General features: G+C 46.0%; 1 protein-coding gene across 2 annotated transcripts in view; it reads right to left on the bottom strand.

The window, feature by feature from the left end:
* hprt1 (hypoxanthine phosphoribosyltransferase 1) overlaps positions 1 to 12962 on the bottom strand; it is a 34643-nt gene extending 21681 nt beyond the window's left edge. For both annotated transcript variants that reach the window (XM_080187971.1, XM_080187970.1), the window contains exons 1-2: positions 12856 to 12962; positions 7893 to 7999 (exon numbers count right to left, since the gene is read on the bottom strand). In XM_080187971.1, the coding sequence (XP_080044097.1) occupies positions 7893 to 7999; positions 12856 to 12879 (131 nt within the window). In that variant the 5' untranslated portion in view covers positions 12880 to 12962. The remainder of the gene's footprint in view (positions 1 to 7892; positions 8000 to 12855) is intronic.
* Positions 12963 to 15033: the final 2071 nt, after the last annotated feature.

Below are 15033 nucleotides of genomic sequence, written 5' to 3' on the forward strand. Positions count from 1 at the left end.
GATAGAGAAAGAGATTTTCATTCACATCTTTCTGAAATGGTCTAAAACTAGTTCATGAAAAATCAGCACAAAAAATTTGAATCAGCTGATTTGCTTCCTTGGGCAAATTCTCCCAACTTATTCCCTAACATTTCACACGTACAAATGAATGGTTCATCTCAATTGTGTGGGACCAACACTAATCATTAATTTATACAAAATAGGTGGCTTGCCTATTCTTTTCTTCCTTCCCTTACTGTTCGTATTCTTTCTCTCTCTCTTATCCATGAAAGAGATTACTTTGTGGGCCCTTAGAAAATCTCTGGATGCTGAAGAGTTTGCAGAGCTAGGAGCTCCAAACCAAGTCATGAACAAAACTAAAGTCTGTATAAAATCAACTTCTAATTGATCCTTTTCTAGTGAATGATTTCAAAGCAGGAAGTGTTGGAAAGAAAGAAATGAGCAAATAGAAGATACGGTTTTGCACTTAACGTTCCAAAATGGTTAAGGCACAGAAAGCGCTCTGTTTGTGCCAGCTCTTTGCAAAAGCAGTTCACCCAACACCTTTCCCAGGGGATGCTTTCCTGGAGTGTGCAGAGAATGCTGAAAGTCTGCAAAGGGATATAGTCTAAGTAAGTGGGCGAGGGTCTGGCAGATAAAGTACAATGTTGGTAAACGTGAGGTTATCCATTTTGATAATAATAACAGCAAAATGAACTATTATTTAAATGGTAAAAAAAATTGCAGCATGCTGCTGTGCAGAGGGACCTGGGTGTTCTTGGGCAGGAATCTCAAGGAGTCGGTTTGCAGGTGCAACAGATAATTAAGGAGCAAATGGAATTTTGTCCTTCATTGCCAGAGGGATGGAGTTTAAAAACAGTGAGGTTATGTTGCAGCTGTATAAGGTGCTGGTGAGGCCACACCTGGAGTACTGTGTACGGTTTTGGTCTCTTTACTTGAGGAAGGATATACTGGCACTGAAGGAGTGCAGAGGAGATTCATTAGGTTGATTCTGGAGTTGAGGGTTGGCTTATGGGGACAACTGAGTAGACTGGGACTACATTCAGAAGAATGAGGGGAGATCTTATAGAAAGATATTATGAAGGGAACAGATAAGATAGAAGCAGGGAAGTTGTTTCCACTGGTGGGTGAAACTAGAACTAAGGGGCATAGCCTCAAAATAAGAGGGAGCAAATTTAGGACTGAGTTGAAGTGGAACATCTTCATACAAAGGGTTGTGAATCTGTGGAATTCCCTGCCCAGTGAAGCAGTTGAGGCTCCCTCACTGAATGTTTTTAAGGCAAGGATAGATAACTTTTTGAACAGTGAAGGAATTAAGGGTTATGGTGAGCGGGTGGGTAAGTGGAGCTGAGTCCACGAAAAGATCAGCCATGATCTTATTGAGTAGTGGAGCAGGCTCGAGGGGCCAGAAGGCCTACTCCTGTTCCTAATTCTTGTGTTTTTACGTTCCCCTCTCTATGAACAGTATGCCTTGTCTTTATAGCGCACAAGAAACAATACTTTTCGCTATATGTTAATACATGCGACAATAATAAATCAAATTAAAGTAGGCTTACATAGAACATAACAGCGCAGTACAGGCCCTTCGGCCCTCGATGTTGCGCCGACCAGTGGAACCAATCTAATGACCCTCTAACCTAAACTATTCCAATGTTATCCATATGCCTATCCACTGACCATTTGAATGCCCTTAAAGTTGGCGAGTCCACAACTGCTGCAGGCAGGGCATTCCACGCCCGTACTACCCTGAGTAAAGAACCTACCTCTGACATCCGTCCTATAATTACCACCCCTTAATTTAAAGCTATGTCCCCTCGTGTTAGCCATCACCATCCGAGGAAAAAGGCTCTCACTGTCCACCCTATCTAACCCTCTGATCATCTTGTATGCCTCAATTAGGCCACCTCTTAACCTTCTCTCTAATGAAAATAACCTCAAGTCCCTCAGCCTTTCCTCATAAGACCTTCCCACCATACCAGGCAACATCCTGGTAAACCTCCTCTGCACCCTTTCCAATGCCTCCGCATCTTTCTTATAATGCGGCGACCAGAACTGTACGCAATACTCCAAGTGCGGCCACACCAGAGTTTTGTACAGTTGTAACATGATCTCACGGCTCCGAAATTCAATCCCTCCACCAATAAAAGCTAACACACCGTACGCCTTCTTAACAACCTTATCAACCTGGGTGCCAACTTTCAGGGAGCTATGCACATGGACCCCGAGATCTCTCTGCTTGTCGACACTACCAAGAGTCCTTCCATTAGCCCTACATTCTGTACTTCTGTTACTCTTTCCAAAGTGAATCACCTCACACTTTTCCGCATTAAACTCCATTTGCCACCTCTCAGCCCAGCTCTGCAGTTTATCTATGTCCCTCTGCAAACTGTAACATCCATCCTCACCGTCTACAACTCCTCCGACTTTGGTGTCGTCAGCAAATTTACTAACCCATCCTACACCCTCATCTAGGTCATTTATAAAAATGACAAACAGCAGTGGCCCCAAAACAGATCCTTGAGGTACACCACTTGTAATTGAACTCCAGCTTGAGTATTTCCCATCAACCACCCTCTATCTTCTATCAGCTAGCCAATTCCTGATCCAAACTGCTAAATCACCCTCAATCCCATGCATCTGCATTTTCTGCAGTAGCCTACCATGGGGAACCTTATCAAACGCTTTGCTAAAATCCATATACACCACATCAACTGCCTTACCCTTATCCACCTCTTTGGTCACCTTTTCAAAAAAACTCACTAAGGTTTATGAGGCACAACCTACCCTTCACAAAACCATGTTGACTATCCCTAATCAATTTATTTCTCTCTAGATGATTATAAATCCTATTCCTTATAATTCTTTCCAAAACTTTGCCCACAACAGAAGTAAGGCTCACCTGTCTATAATTCCCAGGATGGTCTCTACTCCCCTTCTTGAACAAGGGGACAAGATTTGCTATCCTCCAGTCTTCTGGCACTATACCTGTAGCCAATGACAACATGAAGATCAAAGCCAAAGGCTCTGCAATCTCCTCCCTAGCCTCCAAGAGAGTCCGAGGGTAAATCATATCCAGCCCAGGGAACTTATCTATTTTAATACTGTCAAGAATTGCTAACACCTCCTCCTTATGTATCTCAATCCCGTCTAGTCTAAAAGCCTGTATCTCAGTATTCTCCTTGACTACATTGACTTTTTCCTGCGTGAATACTGACGAAAAATTCATTTAGTGCCTCTCCTATCTCTTCAGGCTCCACGCACAACTTCCCACTACTGTCTCTGACTGGCCCTAACTAATCTTTTATTCCTGACATACTTATAGAAAGCTTTAGGGTTCTCCTTGATCCTATCCACCAAAGTCTTCTCATGTCCTCTTCTAGCTTGTCTTAACACTCTCTTTCGCTTCTTCCTGGCTAATTTGTAACTCTCCAGTGCCCTAACTGGGCCTTCATGTCTCATTTTTACACAAGCCACCTTCTTCCTCTTCACCAGAGATTCAACTTCTCTAGTACACCATGGTTCCCTCAATCGACCACTTCCTCCCTGCCTGACAGGTGCATATACATATATACAAAATATATTACATACATACATACACACACACATATATATTACATTCACACTGGGATGAAGTTACTGTGAAAATCCCCTACTCATGACTGTCTAGCGCCTGTTCGGGTACACAGACGGAGAATTTGGCATGGCCAATCCACCTAATCTGCAAATCTTGGGAGTGTGGGAGGAAACCGGAGCACACAGGAAACCCACGCAGACACAGGGAGAATGTGCAAACTCAACAGAGACAGTGTGTTGAATAGAAATGACACAAAGATGAGCGGAAAAGCAAATTGTGCGGAGGGTGTGGAAAGTCTGAAAAGGGATCTGGATAGGCTGAGCGAGTGGGCGAGGACCTGGCAGATGGAGTACAATGTTAGCAAATGTGAGGTTATCCACTTTGGCAGGAATAATAGTAGGAGGGATTACTATTTAAAGGGCGAAAAGCTGCAGCATGCTACGGTGCAGAGGGACCTGGGGGTCCTTGTGCCTGAGTCGCAAAAACCCAGTCTGCAGGTGCAGCAGGTGATCAAGAAGGCAAATGGGATGCTGGCCTTTATAGCGAGGGGGATAGAATATAAAAGCAGGGAGGTCTTGCTGCAACCGTACAGGGCACTGGTGAGGCCGCAGCTGGAGTACTGTGTGCAGTTTTGGTCGCCGCACTTGCACAAGGATATTTTGGCCTTGGAGGGAGTGCAGAGGTGGTTCACTAGGCTGATACCGGAGATGAAGGGGTTGGACTATGAAGAGAGACTGAACAGACTGGGTCGGTACTTGGAGTTTAGAAGGATGAGGGGGGATCTTATAGAGACGTATAAGATAATGAAAGGGATGGATAGGGTAGAGGTAGAGAGATTCTTCCCGCTCAGAAAGGACAGCAGGACTAGAGAGCAAAGCCTCAAGATAAGTGGGGGGGGCAGTTTAGAACAGAGTTGAGGAGGAACTTCTTCACTCAAAGGGTGGTGAATCTCTGGAATTCTCTGCCCGTTGAAGTGGTGGAGGCTGCCTCGCTAAATATATTTAAGTCACGGGTAGACAGGTTTTTGACAGACAAGGGAATAAAGGGTTATGGGGAGAAAGCGGGAAAGTGGCTGATCTGAAATGGATCAGTTCCATGATCTTATTGAATGGCGGGGTAGGCTCGAAGGGCTAGTTGGCCTATTCCTGCTCCTATTTCCTATGTTTAGTGATCCAAACCTGGGTCCCTGGTGCTGTGAGACATCAGTGCTAACCATGCCATCCCATTTCTATAAATCTTTTCTGAATTGTCTCTAATGCCTTCATATCCTTTCTAAATTTGGTGTGCTCGATTAAACACAGCCCTGCAGTTGAGGCCGAGCTGGTGTCTTATGAAGTGTTATCATATTTTCCCAGCTTTTGTACTTGTGCCCAGGATCTTGTATGCATACATTTTCTCAACCTCCCCTGCTACCTTCAATGTTTTGTCCACATGTACCTGCAGATCTGTCTGCTTCTGCACCCTCTGTTAGAACTGCATCCTGTATTTTACATCATCTCTCTTTGCTCAGGTCCTTTAATCATCTTACACACTTCAATAATCTTAATCTTTTACACTCAATGAACACAGGAATGTAGAAATTAGGAGCAAAAGTCAGCAAATTCAGCCTACTGAGCCTGCTCCATCATTCAATCAGATTATAGCTGATCTCTCCTTGGTCTCAAATCCACCCTCCACCTGTTCCCCATATCCCCTTTTCCCTTTTTTTTAAAATAAGAAATATATCTATCTCCTTCTTGAAACCATTTAACACTTCAGACTCCACCACGCTATGGGGCAGTGAGTTCCACAAATCCACCACCCTCTGCGAGAGGTAGTTCGTCCTCATCTCAGGTTTAAATCTATCGTCTCTCAACCTATACCCATGACCTCATGTTCAAAATTCCCCCTCAAGAGGAAACATTTGGCCTACATTTACTTTATCAATCCCCTTAAAAATTCTGTATGCCTCAATCAGATCCCCCCTCATTCTTCTAAACTCCAGCGAGTACAGGCCCAAACTGTTTAATCTCTCCTCATACATCAACTCTTTCATCCCCGGAATCAATCTGGGTGAACTCTCTGAACTGCCTCCAATGCCACCACATTCTTCCTCATTTAAGGAGATCAAAACTGGACACACTACTCCAGGTGTGGTCCCACCAACACCCTATACAATTGCAGTAACACTTCTCTACTTTTATACTCCAGTCCCTTTGCAATAAATGCCAACATCCCATTTGCCTTTTTTACTACATGCTGCATCTGCAGTTAGGACATCCATCATTATGAAGTGCTTCAAAAGGCCAGTCATGGCACAAATCAATTCCAGCCTCCTGGACTACCTGGATCACTACAGTTTGCCTATCGCTACAACAGGCCTACAGCAGACACTATCTCCCTGGCCCTGCACTCAATGCTGGAACACCTAGATAACAAGGACACCTATGTCAGACTCCTATTTATTGACTACAGCTCAGCCTTCAACAGTATATTCTCACGAAATTCATCTTCAAACTCCGTGGCCTGGGTCTCGGCACCTCCCTTTGCGACTGGATCCTGAACTTCCTAACTCACAGACCACAATCAGTAAAGATCGTCAACAACACCTCCTCCACGATCATCCTCAATACCGCTGCCTCACAAGGCTGTGTTCTCAGCCCTCTACCACACCCCTTATACACCTATGACTGTGCAGGCAAATTCCCCTCCAACTTGATTTTCAAGTTTGCTGACGACACCACCGTAGCGGGACAGATCTCAAACAATGATGAGACAGTGTACAGGAATGAGATATAGAATCTGATGAACTGGTGCGGCAACAATAATCTCTTCCTCAATGTCTACAAAATGAAAAAGATTGTCATCAACTTCAGGAAGCCTAGAGGAGAACATGCCCCTGTCTACATCAACGGGGAATGAAGTTGAAAGAGTTCAGAGCTTCAGGTTTTTAGGTGTCCAGATCACCAACTTGTCCTGGTCCCCCCATGCCAACACTATAGTGAAGAAAGTCCATCAACACCTCTACTTTCTCAGGAGACTAAGAAAATTTGGCATGTCAGCTACAACTTTCAACAACTTTTATAGATGCACCATAGAAAGCATTCTTTCAGGTTGTATCACAGCTCATGCTCTGCCCAAGACCACAAGAAACTACAAAAGGTCGTGAATATAGTCCAATCCATCACGCAACCCAGCCTCCCATCCGTTGACTCTGTCTACACTTCCCACTGCCTCAGCAAAGCGGCTAGCACAATTAAGGACCCCACGCATCCCGGATATTCTCTCTTCCACCTTCTTCCTTCAGGAAAAAGATATAAAAGTCTGAGGTCACGTACCAATCATCTCAAGAACAGCTTCCTGCTGCCATCAGATTTTTGAATGGACTTGCCTTGAATTAAGTTGATCTTTCTCTACACCCTAGCTATGACTGTAACACTACATTCTGCGCTCTCGTTTCCTTCTCTAGGAATGGTATGCTTTGTCTGTATAGCATGCAAGAAACAATACTTCTCATTGTATGTTAATACATGTGACAATAATAAATCGACATAGAACACTACAGCACAAACAGGTCCTTTGACCCACAAGTTGCGCCGATCACATCTATACCTACCAAGCCATAGAACTATCTGTAACTTCCAATGCCATTAGATCCCATGTACTCATCCAGAAGTCTTTTAAAAGACCCCAGCAAGTTCAGCAATCAAATTAAAATAAAAACTATATCCAGGGACAGGATGATTAGAGAAGGTTGAGAAGACCCCAGTGCATTTTCCTGGCACCACTTTTTTTTCTGATGTCACTTACTGTAGTTATTAAGTGATAATATACAGCAAACATGAGGTCAGGAAAGAGCTTGAATGAACCACTGTACAGAAGATGGAACGCATTGCTCGGGAAGGTGGTGGGGGCAGCTACGATAGGAGGGCCGAAGGGTCTGTTCTTTGTATTCATATTGCAGCAGTAAAATGTGAGACCTAAACAGATACACTGGATTGTGTCATGTGATGTCTCATTAAAGACTCGATCCTACATTGCTAGAACATGTCTATACTCTGATGTTTAATGCAAGAATTTAATTTGGTAAAAGAAAGTAGTTACAATTAGCTAATTAGACAATTAGCTTTGCAGTCAGTAATTCTGCTCCAAGGTTGTGCATCAGTAGTTTGTCTGTACCTTCACAAAAGTGTTCTGTTAGTGTTAGAAGGCAGTGAGGCTTATCACAAAGCCATCCCAGAGTAGCTAAATGCTGTGAATCACTTTTCAGCTCTCCATAATGGCATTTAACAATTCCAAAGTTACAGGGTTAAGTGCTAGTGTATGAGAGGCCACCAACCTGTCCATGATTAAACCATGAGGAATATATACTCTCTCCAGATCATTAGAGTAATGTTTAGGGATGCAAAATAAGTCAAGGTCATAGCCTTGCTCTTCATCAGTGATCTGTAAAACAGAATAACAAAATTATTCCATTATCCTGCTGAACACTCACCAGCTCAACTCTACAGTACAAAGTTTCAATTCTTCTGAAGCAGTTTGGCGATGAAGATTAACAGCTCCTTTTCCTGTGTGCCAGCCCATTGAGCTCAACGACCTCCTCCAAAACCAATGCTGCAGTTTCCAGGAGCTAAATGGTCTCTTGCTATTCCTGTTGGTGTGAGCTTGTCCTTGTAACTCTGCAGGAAACTCAAGGTTGATTTCTGTCTCCTTGTTGGCACAAACAGTGGAGAAAGGAACAGGCTGACAAGAACTATCTGCCAAAAATGTTAGAGCCTGATGTGCCAAGGTTAGAGGTTGCAATCATGTTAAGGTACAAATCAGGCTTGTGATGGAATACTCTCCATTTGCTTGGCTGAATCCATTGTAACATTCAAAAGGGTAAAGCTACCTTCAGTACAATGAGAGAGACTGCTCATAGTAAACTAGGCAATTCTGCTAATGATTAAAACCAGAAAAAGGGACGTGTTCAAAATAATTTTAATGTGATGTAGAACCTACTTACACTCCTAAGAGGCTGGGATTCTGCTTGTTTTAAAAAGGAAACAACGTAAAACTGAAAAGAAAAGCTTGCAGAAACGCAAAAGAAAATCTCAGATCCTGCTGAATAGGAAAGTTACAATGGAAAAGAAGTTTATTTAAAGTTTATTTATGAGTCACAAGTAGGCTCACATTAACGCTGCAATGAAATTGCTGTGAAAATCTCCTAGTTGCCACACTCTGGCGCCTCGGGTAAAATCATAGAATTCCTACAGTGCATAAAGAGGCCATTTGGCCCATCAAGTCTGCATCACCACAATCCAACCCAGGACGTACCTCCACATCCCTACATATTCACTCACTAATCCCTCTAACCTACGCATCTCAGGACACTAAGGGGCAATATTAGCATGGCCAATCAACCTATGCCACACATCTTTGGACGGTGGGAGAAAACCGGAGCGCCCGAAGGAAACCCACACAGACACGAGGAGAATGTACAAACTCCACACAGACAGTGACCCAAGCCAGGAATCAAACCCAGGTTACTGGGGCTGTGAAGCAGCTGTGCTACCCGCTCTGCTACCATGCCAAGGGACCTAACCAGCATGCCTTTCTGATTGTGGGAGGAAACCGGAGCATCCGGAGGAAACCCACACAGACACAGGGAGAACACACAAACTCCACAGACTGACCGAAGCCGGGAATTGAACTCGGGTCCCTGGCAGCAGTACAGTACTAACCACTGTGCCACCGACAAAACAGAGTGCAAGAGCTACAACAAGGAGTATGAAAAGAAACTTGCATATCAAAATCATATAAAAACGTTTCAGTTACATTGGGGAATAAAGTGGCCAGGAAAAACATAGGTCCCATGAACACAGGTTCTTGAGAAGGTGAGAGGGCATGGGATCCAAGGGCCTTTGGCCTTGTGGATCCAGAACTGGCTTGCCTGCAGAAGGCAGAGAGTGGTTGTGGATGGGGCTTTTTCTGAATGGAGGTCAGTCACCAGCGGAGTGCCTCAAGGATCTGTTCTGGGACCCTTGTTGTTTGTCATTTTCATAAATGACCTGGATGAGGAAGTGGAGGGATGGGTAAGTAAGTTCGCTGATGACACGAAGGTCGGTGGTGTTGTGGATGATCTGGAAGGATGGCAAAAGTTGCAGCAGGACATAGATAGGATGCAGGACTGGGCAGAGAAGTGGCAGATGGACTTCAACGCGGATAAATGTGTAGTCGTCCATTTTGGCAGAACCAACGGGATGAACGAGTACACTATCAAGGGCAGAAGTCTGAGTAGTGTTGAGGAGCAGAAGGATCTTGGGGTCCGGGTCCACAGGACTCTTAAATCGGCCTCGCAGGTGGAGGAGGTGGTCAAGAAGGCGTATGGTGTACTGGCCTTCATTAATCGAGGGATTGAGTTTAGGAGTCGGGAGGTAATGCTGGAACTTTATAAGACCCTTGTCAGGCCTCATTTGGAGTATTGTGCGCAGTTCTGGTCGCCTCACTATAGGAAAGATGTAGAAGCTATTGAAAGGGTGCAGAGGAGATTTACAAGGATGTTGCCTGGACTGGGAGGCATGCCTTATGAAGTTAGGTTGAGGGAGCTGGGACTCTTTTCCCTGGAGAGACGAAGGTTGAGAGGCGACCTGATAGAAGTTTACAAAATGTTGAGAGGAATAGATAGGGTGGACTCTCAGAGGCTATTTCCCCGGTTTGAAATGGTCGCTACGAGAGGACACAGATTTAAGGTGCGGGGAGGGAGGTTCAGAAGTGATGTTAGGGGTAAGTTTTTCACTCAGAGGGTGGTGAGTGAATGGAATCGGCTGCCGTCAGTGGTGGTGGAGGCGAACTCGCTGGGGTCTTTTAAAAGACTTCTGGATGAGTATATGGGGTTTAATGAGATTGAGGGTTATAGATAGGTCTGTAGGTTGGTAGGTGATGTGATCGGCGCAACTTGTGGGCCGAAGGGCCTGTTTGTGCTGTAGTGTTCTATGTTCTAAAACCGATTGTCAAAAAAAGGGAATAGTAAAGATGCTAAACAATTGTCTTGCATCAGTACTCAGTGGAACATAGAACATAGAACATTACAGCGCAGAACAGGCCCTTCGGCCCACGATGTTGCGCCGACCAGCTTTTTAAAAAAAAACACTAACCCACTAATCTAAACCAATCCCATTTCGTCCATAAACCTATCTACAGATCTCTTAAACGCTCCCAAACTAGGCGCATTTACAACTGCAGCTGGCAGGGCATTCCAGTCCCTTACCACCCTCTGGGTAAAGAACCTACCCCTGACATCAGTCCTATAACTACCCCCCCTTAATTTAAAGCCGTGCCCCCTCGTGCTAGCTTTCTCCATCCTAGGAAAAAGGCTATCACTATCCACCCTGTCTAAACCTCTAATCATCTTATATGTTTCAATAAGGTCCCCTCTTAGCCGCCTTGTTTCCAGCGAAAACAACCCCAAATCTCTCAGTCTCTCCTCATAGGATCTCCCCTCCATACCAGGCAACATCCTGGTAAACCTCCTCTGCACCCTCTCCAAAGCCTCCACATCCTTCCTGCAATGTGGGGACCAGAACTGCACACAATACTCCAAGTGCGGCCGCACCAGAGTTGTGTACAGTTGCATCATGACGCTGCGACTCCTAAATTCAATCCCCCTACCAATAAACGCCAAGACACCATATGCCTTCTTAACAACCTTATCTACTTGATTCCCAACTTTCAGGGATCTATGTACACATACACCTAGATCCCTCTGCTCCTCCACACTATTCAAAGTCCTCCCGTTAGCCCTATACTCAACACATCTGTTATTCCTGGAGGAGGATGTCAGCATGCTTCACATCCCAAATAAACTGATAATGAATTAAAAACAGGGACCCAACAAGAATATGATTCTAATAATGTATGCTAAATAACAGTAAAGAAAAAATAATGGCACTAAAGAGTCCAAAAAGACTTGGGCATTGCAGGCATGCAGATCTATAAATGTTAACAAATGTTAACATAACCAAAAGGTTAATGGAATGTTGGCCTTTATATCAAGAGGTCTAGATTTCCAAAGGGGTAGAAGTCATGAAGTTGAGTAACACAAAGCACAAGATAGACCAGACCTAGAGTGTGGCACAGGATTTTCCAGACATTATGCAAATTCTTCTTATTCAAAGGTCAATGAGAACATTTTGGAAAGATAAGCTTTTGCAAAAGAACAAACTAAATTTCAGAAAAAGTTGAGGTTTAAAAAGAGAGAAAAGTTACAGAAAAATGTAAAACAATGTCTTAGCAATAAAGCGTTGATTAAATGACCAGACAGTTAGAGGTATGTGGGTGGGACAGCGTGAGTGTATGTGTTGCTGTGTGGCCATAAGAGAGAGAAAACAGAGTGGAGAGCTGTGACAAGTGGTGTTCCTCAAAGATCAGTGCTGGGACCTTTGCTGTTTATAATATATATAAATGATTTGGAGAAAAATATAACTGGTTTGATTAATAAGTTTACAAACAGCACAAAGATTGGTGAATTTGTAGACAGTTTTGAGGACAGTCTGAGGATGCAACAGGCTATAGATCAGTTGGAGATTTGGGCAGAGAAATGAGAGACGGCGTTTAATCTGGACAAGTATGAGGTACTGCATTTTGGAAAATCTAATGAAGATAGGAAATATACAGTAAGAGTATTGATAGGCAGAGGGATCTGGGAATACAGGTACACAAGTCACTGAAAGCAGCCAGGCAGGTGGAGAAGGTAGTCAAGAAGGCACACGGCGTGCTTGCCTTCATCTGCCGGGGTACTGAGTTTAAAAATTGAGGGGGGGTGAAGTGGGGGGGGGGGGGAAGCCCCAGAGTCTCACCCCCATTCCCCCCACCCCCCCCATCACCAATTCAGTCTTTACAATGTTTCACTTTCAAACAGTCATGGCTCGCGGGCGGGGCCCGGGGACAGCGGGGTGGGGGAGGGACTGCTCCAGCTGCGGCACAGCCGCGCGGGGCTGATCCAGATGTGGAGCCGGTGCTCGGGCCCGGGGCACACACCATGGGCCGCGGCTCCCACTCAGCTTCAAAGCCGATCCCCCCCAAATCCCGGAGCCGGATGTCACTGTCGCCGGGCTCGGTGCCCCCGGTGTCGGCGCCCCGCTCTAACCGGGCTCGCTGCCCCCGGTGTCGGCGCCCCGCTCTAACCGGGCTCGGTGCCCCCGGTGTCGGCGCCCCGCTCTACCCGGGCTCGGTGCCCCCGGTGTCGGCGCCCCGCTCTACCCGGGCTCGGTGCCCCTGGTGTCGGCGCCCCGCTCTACCCGGGCTCGGTGTCCGGTACTCACCACCACGCACGCGGACGTCGCCATGCTGTATTCGCCCAGCGACCAGTTGCCAACCCTCCCGTCAGCTTCCGTCTCTTCTAACCATTCAGCGCACCACTTTCCAACCAGCCAATAGAGTGACTGTCTTACGGTAAATTAGCGCGAGCGGCCCCACCCTCTTCCAACAGCCCTGCCCCTTCTGGGAGCCCCGCCCCACCCCACCAACAGGTGTCAGTAGCCCCACCCTCTTCCAACAGCCCCGCCCCTTCTGGGAGCCCCGCCCCACCAACAGGTGTCAGTAGCCCCACCCTCTTCCAACAGCCCCGCCCCCGGCCATAAATGTCATGGGCCCCAACCCTTCCAGCAGCCCAGCCCCTCTCCCCATCCCCCAACCCAGTCCCTACCCTCTACCCACCCCTTAGCCCCACCGCAGCCCCCACCACTCACACCGACCCCCCACCTGACCCTGATCTACCCCTCTTCCCCACCCCTTGCACTGACCCTCTTCCATGAAAATCTGGATCTCTTTCAGGGAAATGGCGTTAATCCAGAAAATCATTGGCTGCTGAGTCTCATATCGGCGGTTGGGAAATTATCGGAGAGGATTCTTAGGGTAACGCACATTTGGAAAAGCATGGCTAATTATGGATAGTTAGTATGGCTTTGTACTGGTTAGCTCATGTCTTACTAACTCGACTCATTTTTTTTCCAGGATGTGACAAAGGTGATCAATGAGGGTGGGGCATTGAATATGAGAAATAGGAGCAGGAGTCGGCCATCTCGCCCTTCGAGCCTGCCCCGCCATTCAATAAGGTCGTGGCTGATCTGATAGTGGATCAGTTCCACTTTCCCGCTTTCTCCCCATAACCCTTAATTCCCCTGTCTGTCAAAAACCTATCTACCCGTGTCTTAAATATATTCAACGAGGTAGCCTCCGCCATTTCAATGGGCAGTGATTGTCATCTATATGGATTTCAACAAGGCTTTCAACAAGGTCCCTCATGGACCAGAAAATTAAGATGCATAGGATCCATGGTGACTTGGCTGCTTGGATTCAGAATTGGCTTGACCATAGAAGTCAGAGAATAGCACGATATAATGTCTTGAGATGGATAGAAAGCTGGTTAGCAGATAGGAAGTAAGGAGTTGGCATAAATGGGTCTTTTTTTGATAGGCAGTCAGTGACTCTGTATTAGGGTTCTGCAGGGATCTGTGCTAGACCCCAACAGTTCACATTATATATTAACATAACATAAGAACATAAGAAATAGGAGCAGGAGTAGGCCATCTAGCCCTTCGAGCCTGCCCCGCCATTCAATAAGATCATGGCTGATCTGTTGCTGCTCAGTTCCACTTTCCCGCCCTCTCCCCATAACCCTTAATCCCCTCTCTTATCAAAAACCCATCAACCCGCGTCTTAAAAATATTTAGCGAGGCAGCCTCCACCACTTCAACGGGCAGAGAATTCCAGAGATTCACCACCCTTTGAGTGAAGAAGTTCCTCCTCAACTCCGTTCTAAACCGCCCCCCTTTTATCTTGAGGCTGTGCCCCCTAGTCCTACTGTCTTTTTTGAGCGGGAAGAGTCTCTCCACCTCTATCCTATCCATCCCATTCATCATCTTATACGTCTCAATGAGATCTCCCCTCATTCTTCTAAACTCTAACGAGTACAAGCCCAGTTTATTCAGCATCTCCTCATAGCTCAACCCCCTCAACTCCGGTATCAGCCTAGTAAACCTCCTCTGCACTCCCTCCAAGGCCAAAATATCTTTGCGCAGGTGCGGCGCCCAAAACTGCACACAGTACTCCAGCTGCGGCCTCACCAATGCCCTATACAGCTGCAACAAGACCTCCCTACTTTTATATTCAATCCCCCTCGCTATGAAGGCCAGCATCCCATTCACCTTCCTGACCACCTGCTGCACCTGCAGGCTGGGTTTTTGCGACTCATGCACAAGGACCCCAAGGTCCCTCTGCACCGTCGCCTGCTGTAGTTTTTCGCCCCGTAAGTAATAGTCCTTCCTACCATTCTTCCTACCAAAGTGGACCACCTCACACTTGCCAACATTAAATTCCATTTGCCATTTCCTGGCCCATTCGCCCATATTAATGATTTGGAAGAGGGAACTAAATATATTATCTCCAGATGATACAAAGTGAGTGGGAGGGTGAGCAGAGATGCTTCAGCATTATTTGGA

This window comes from Carcharhinus amblyrhynchos, chromosome 4 (genome assembly GCF_965287045.1).
Source record: "Carcharhinus amblyrhynchos chromosome 4, sCarAmb.v2.hapA, whole genome shotgun sequence".
NCBI classification, from domain to species: domain Eukaryota; kingdom Metazoa; phylum Chordata; class Chondrichthyes; order Carcharhiniformes; family Carcharhinidae; genus Carcharhinus; species Carcharhinus amblyrhynchos.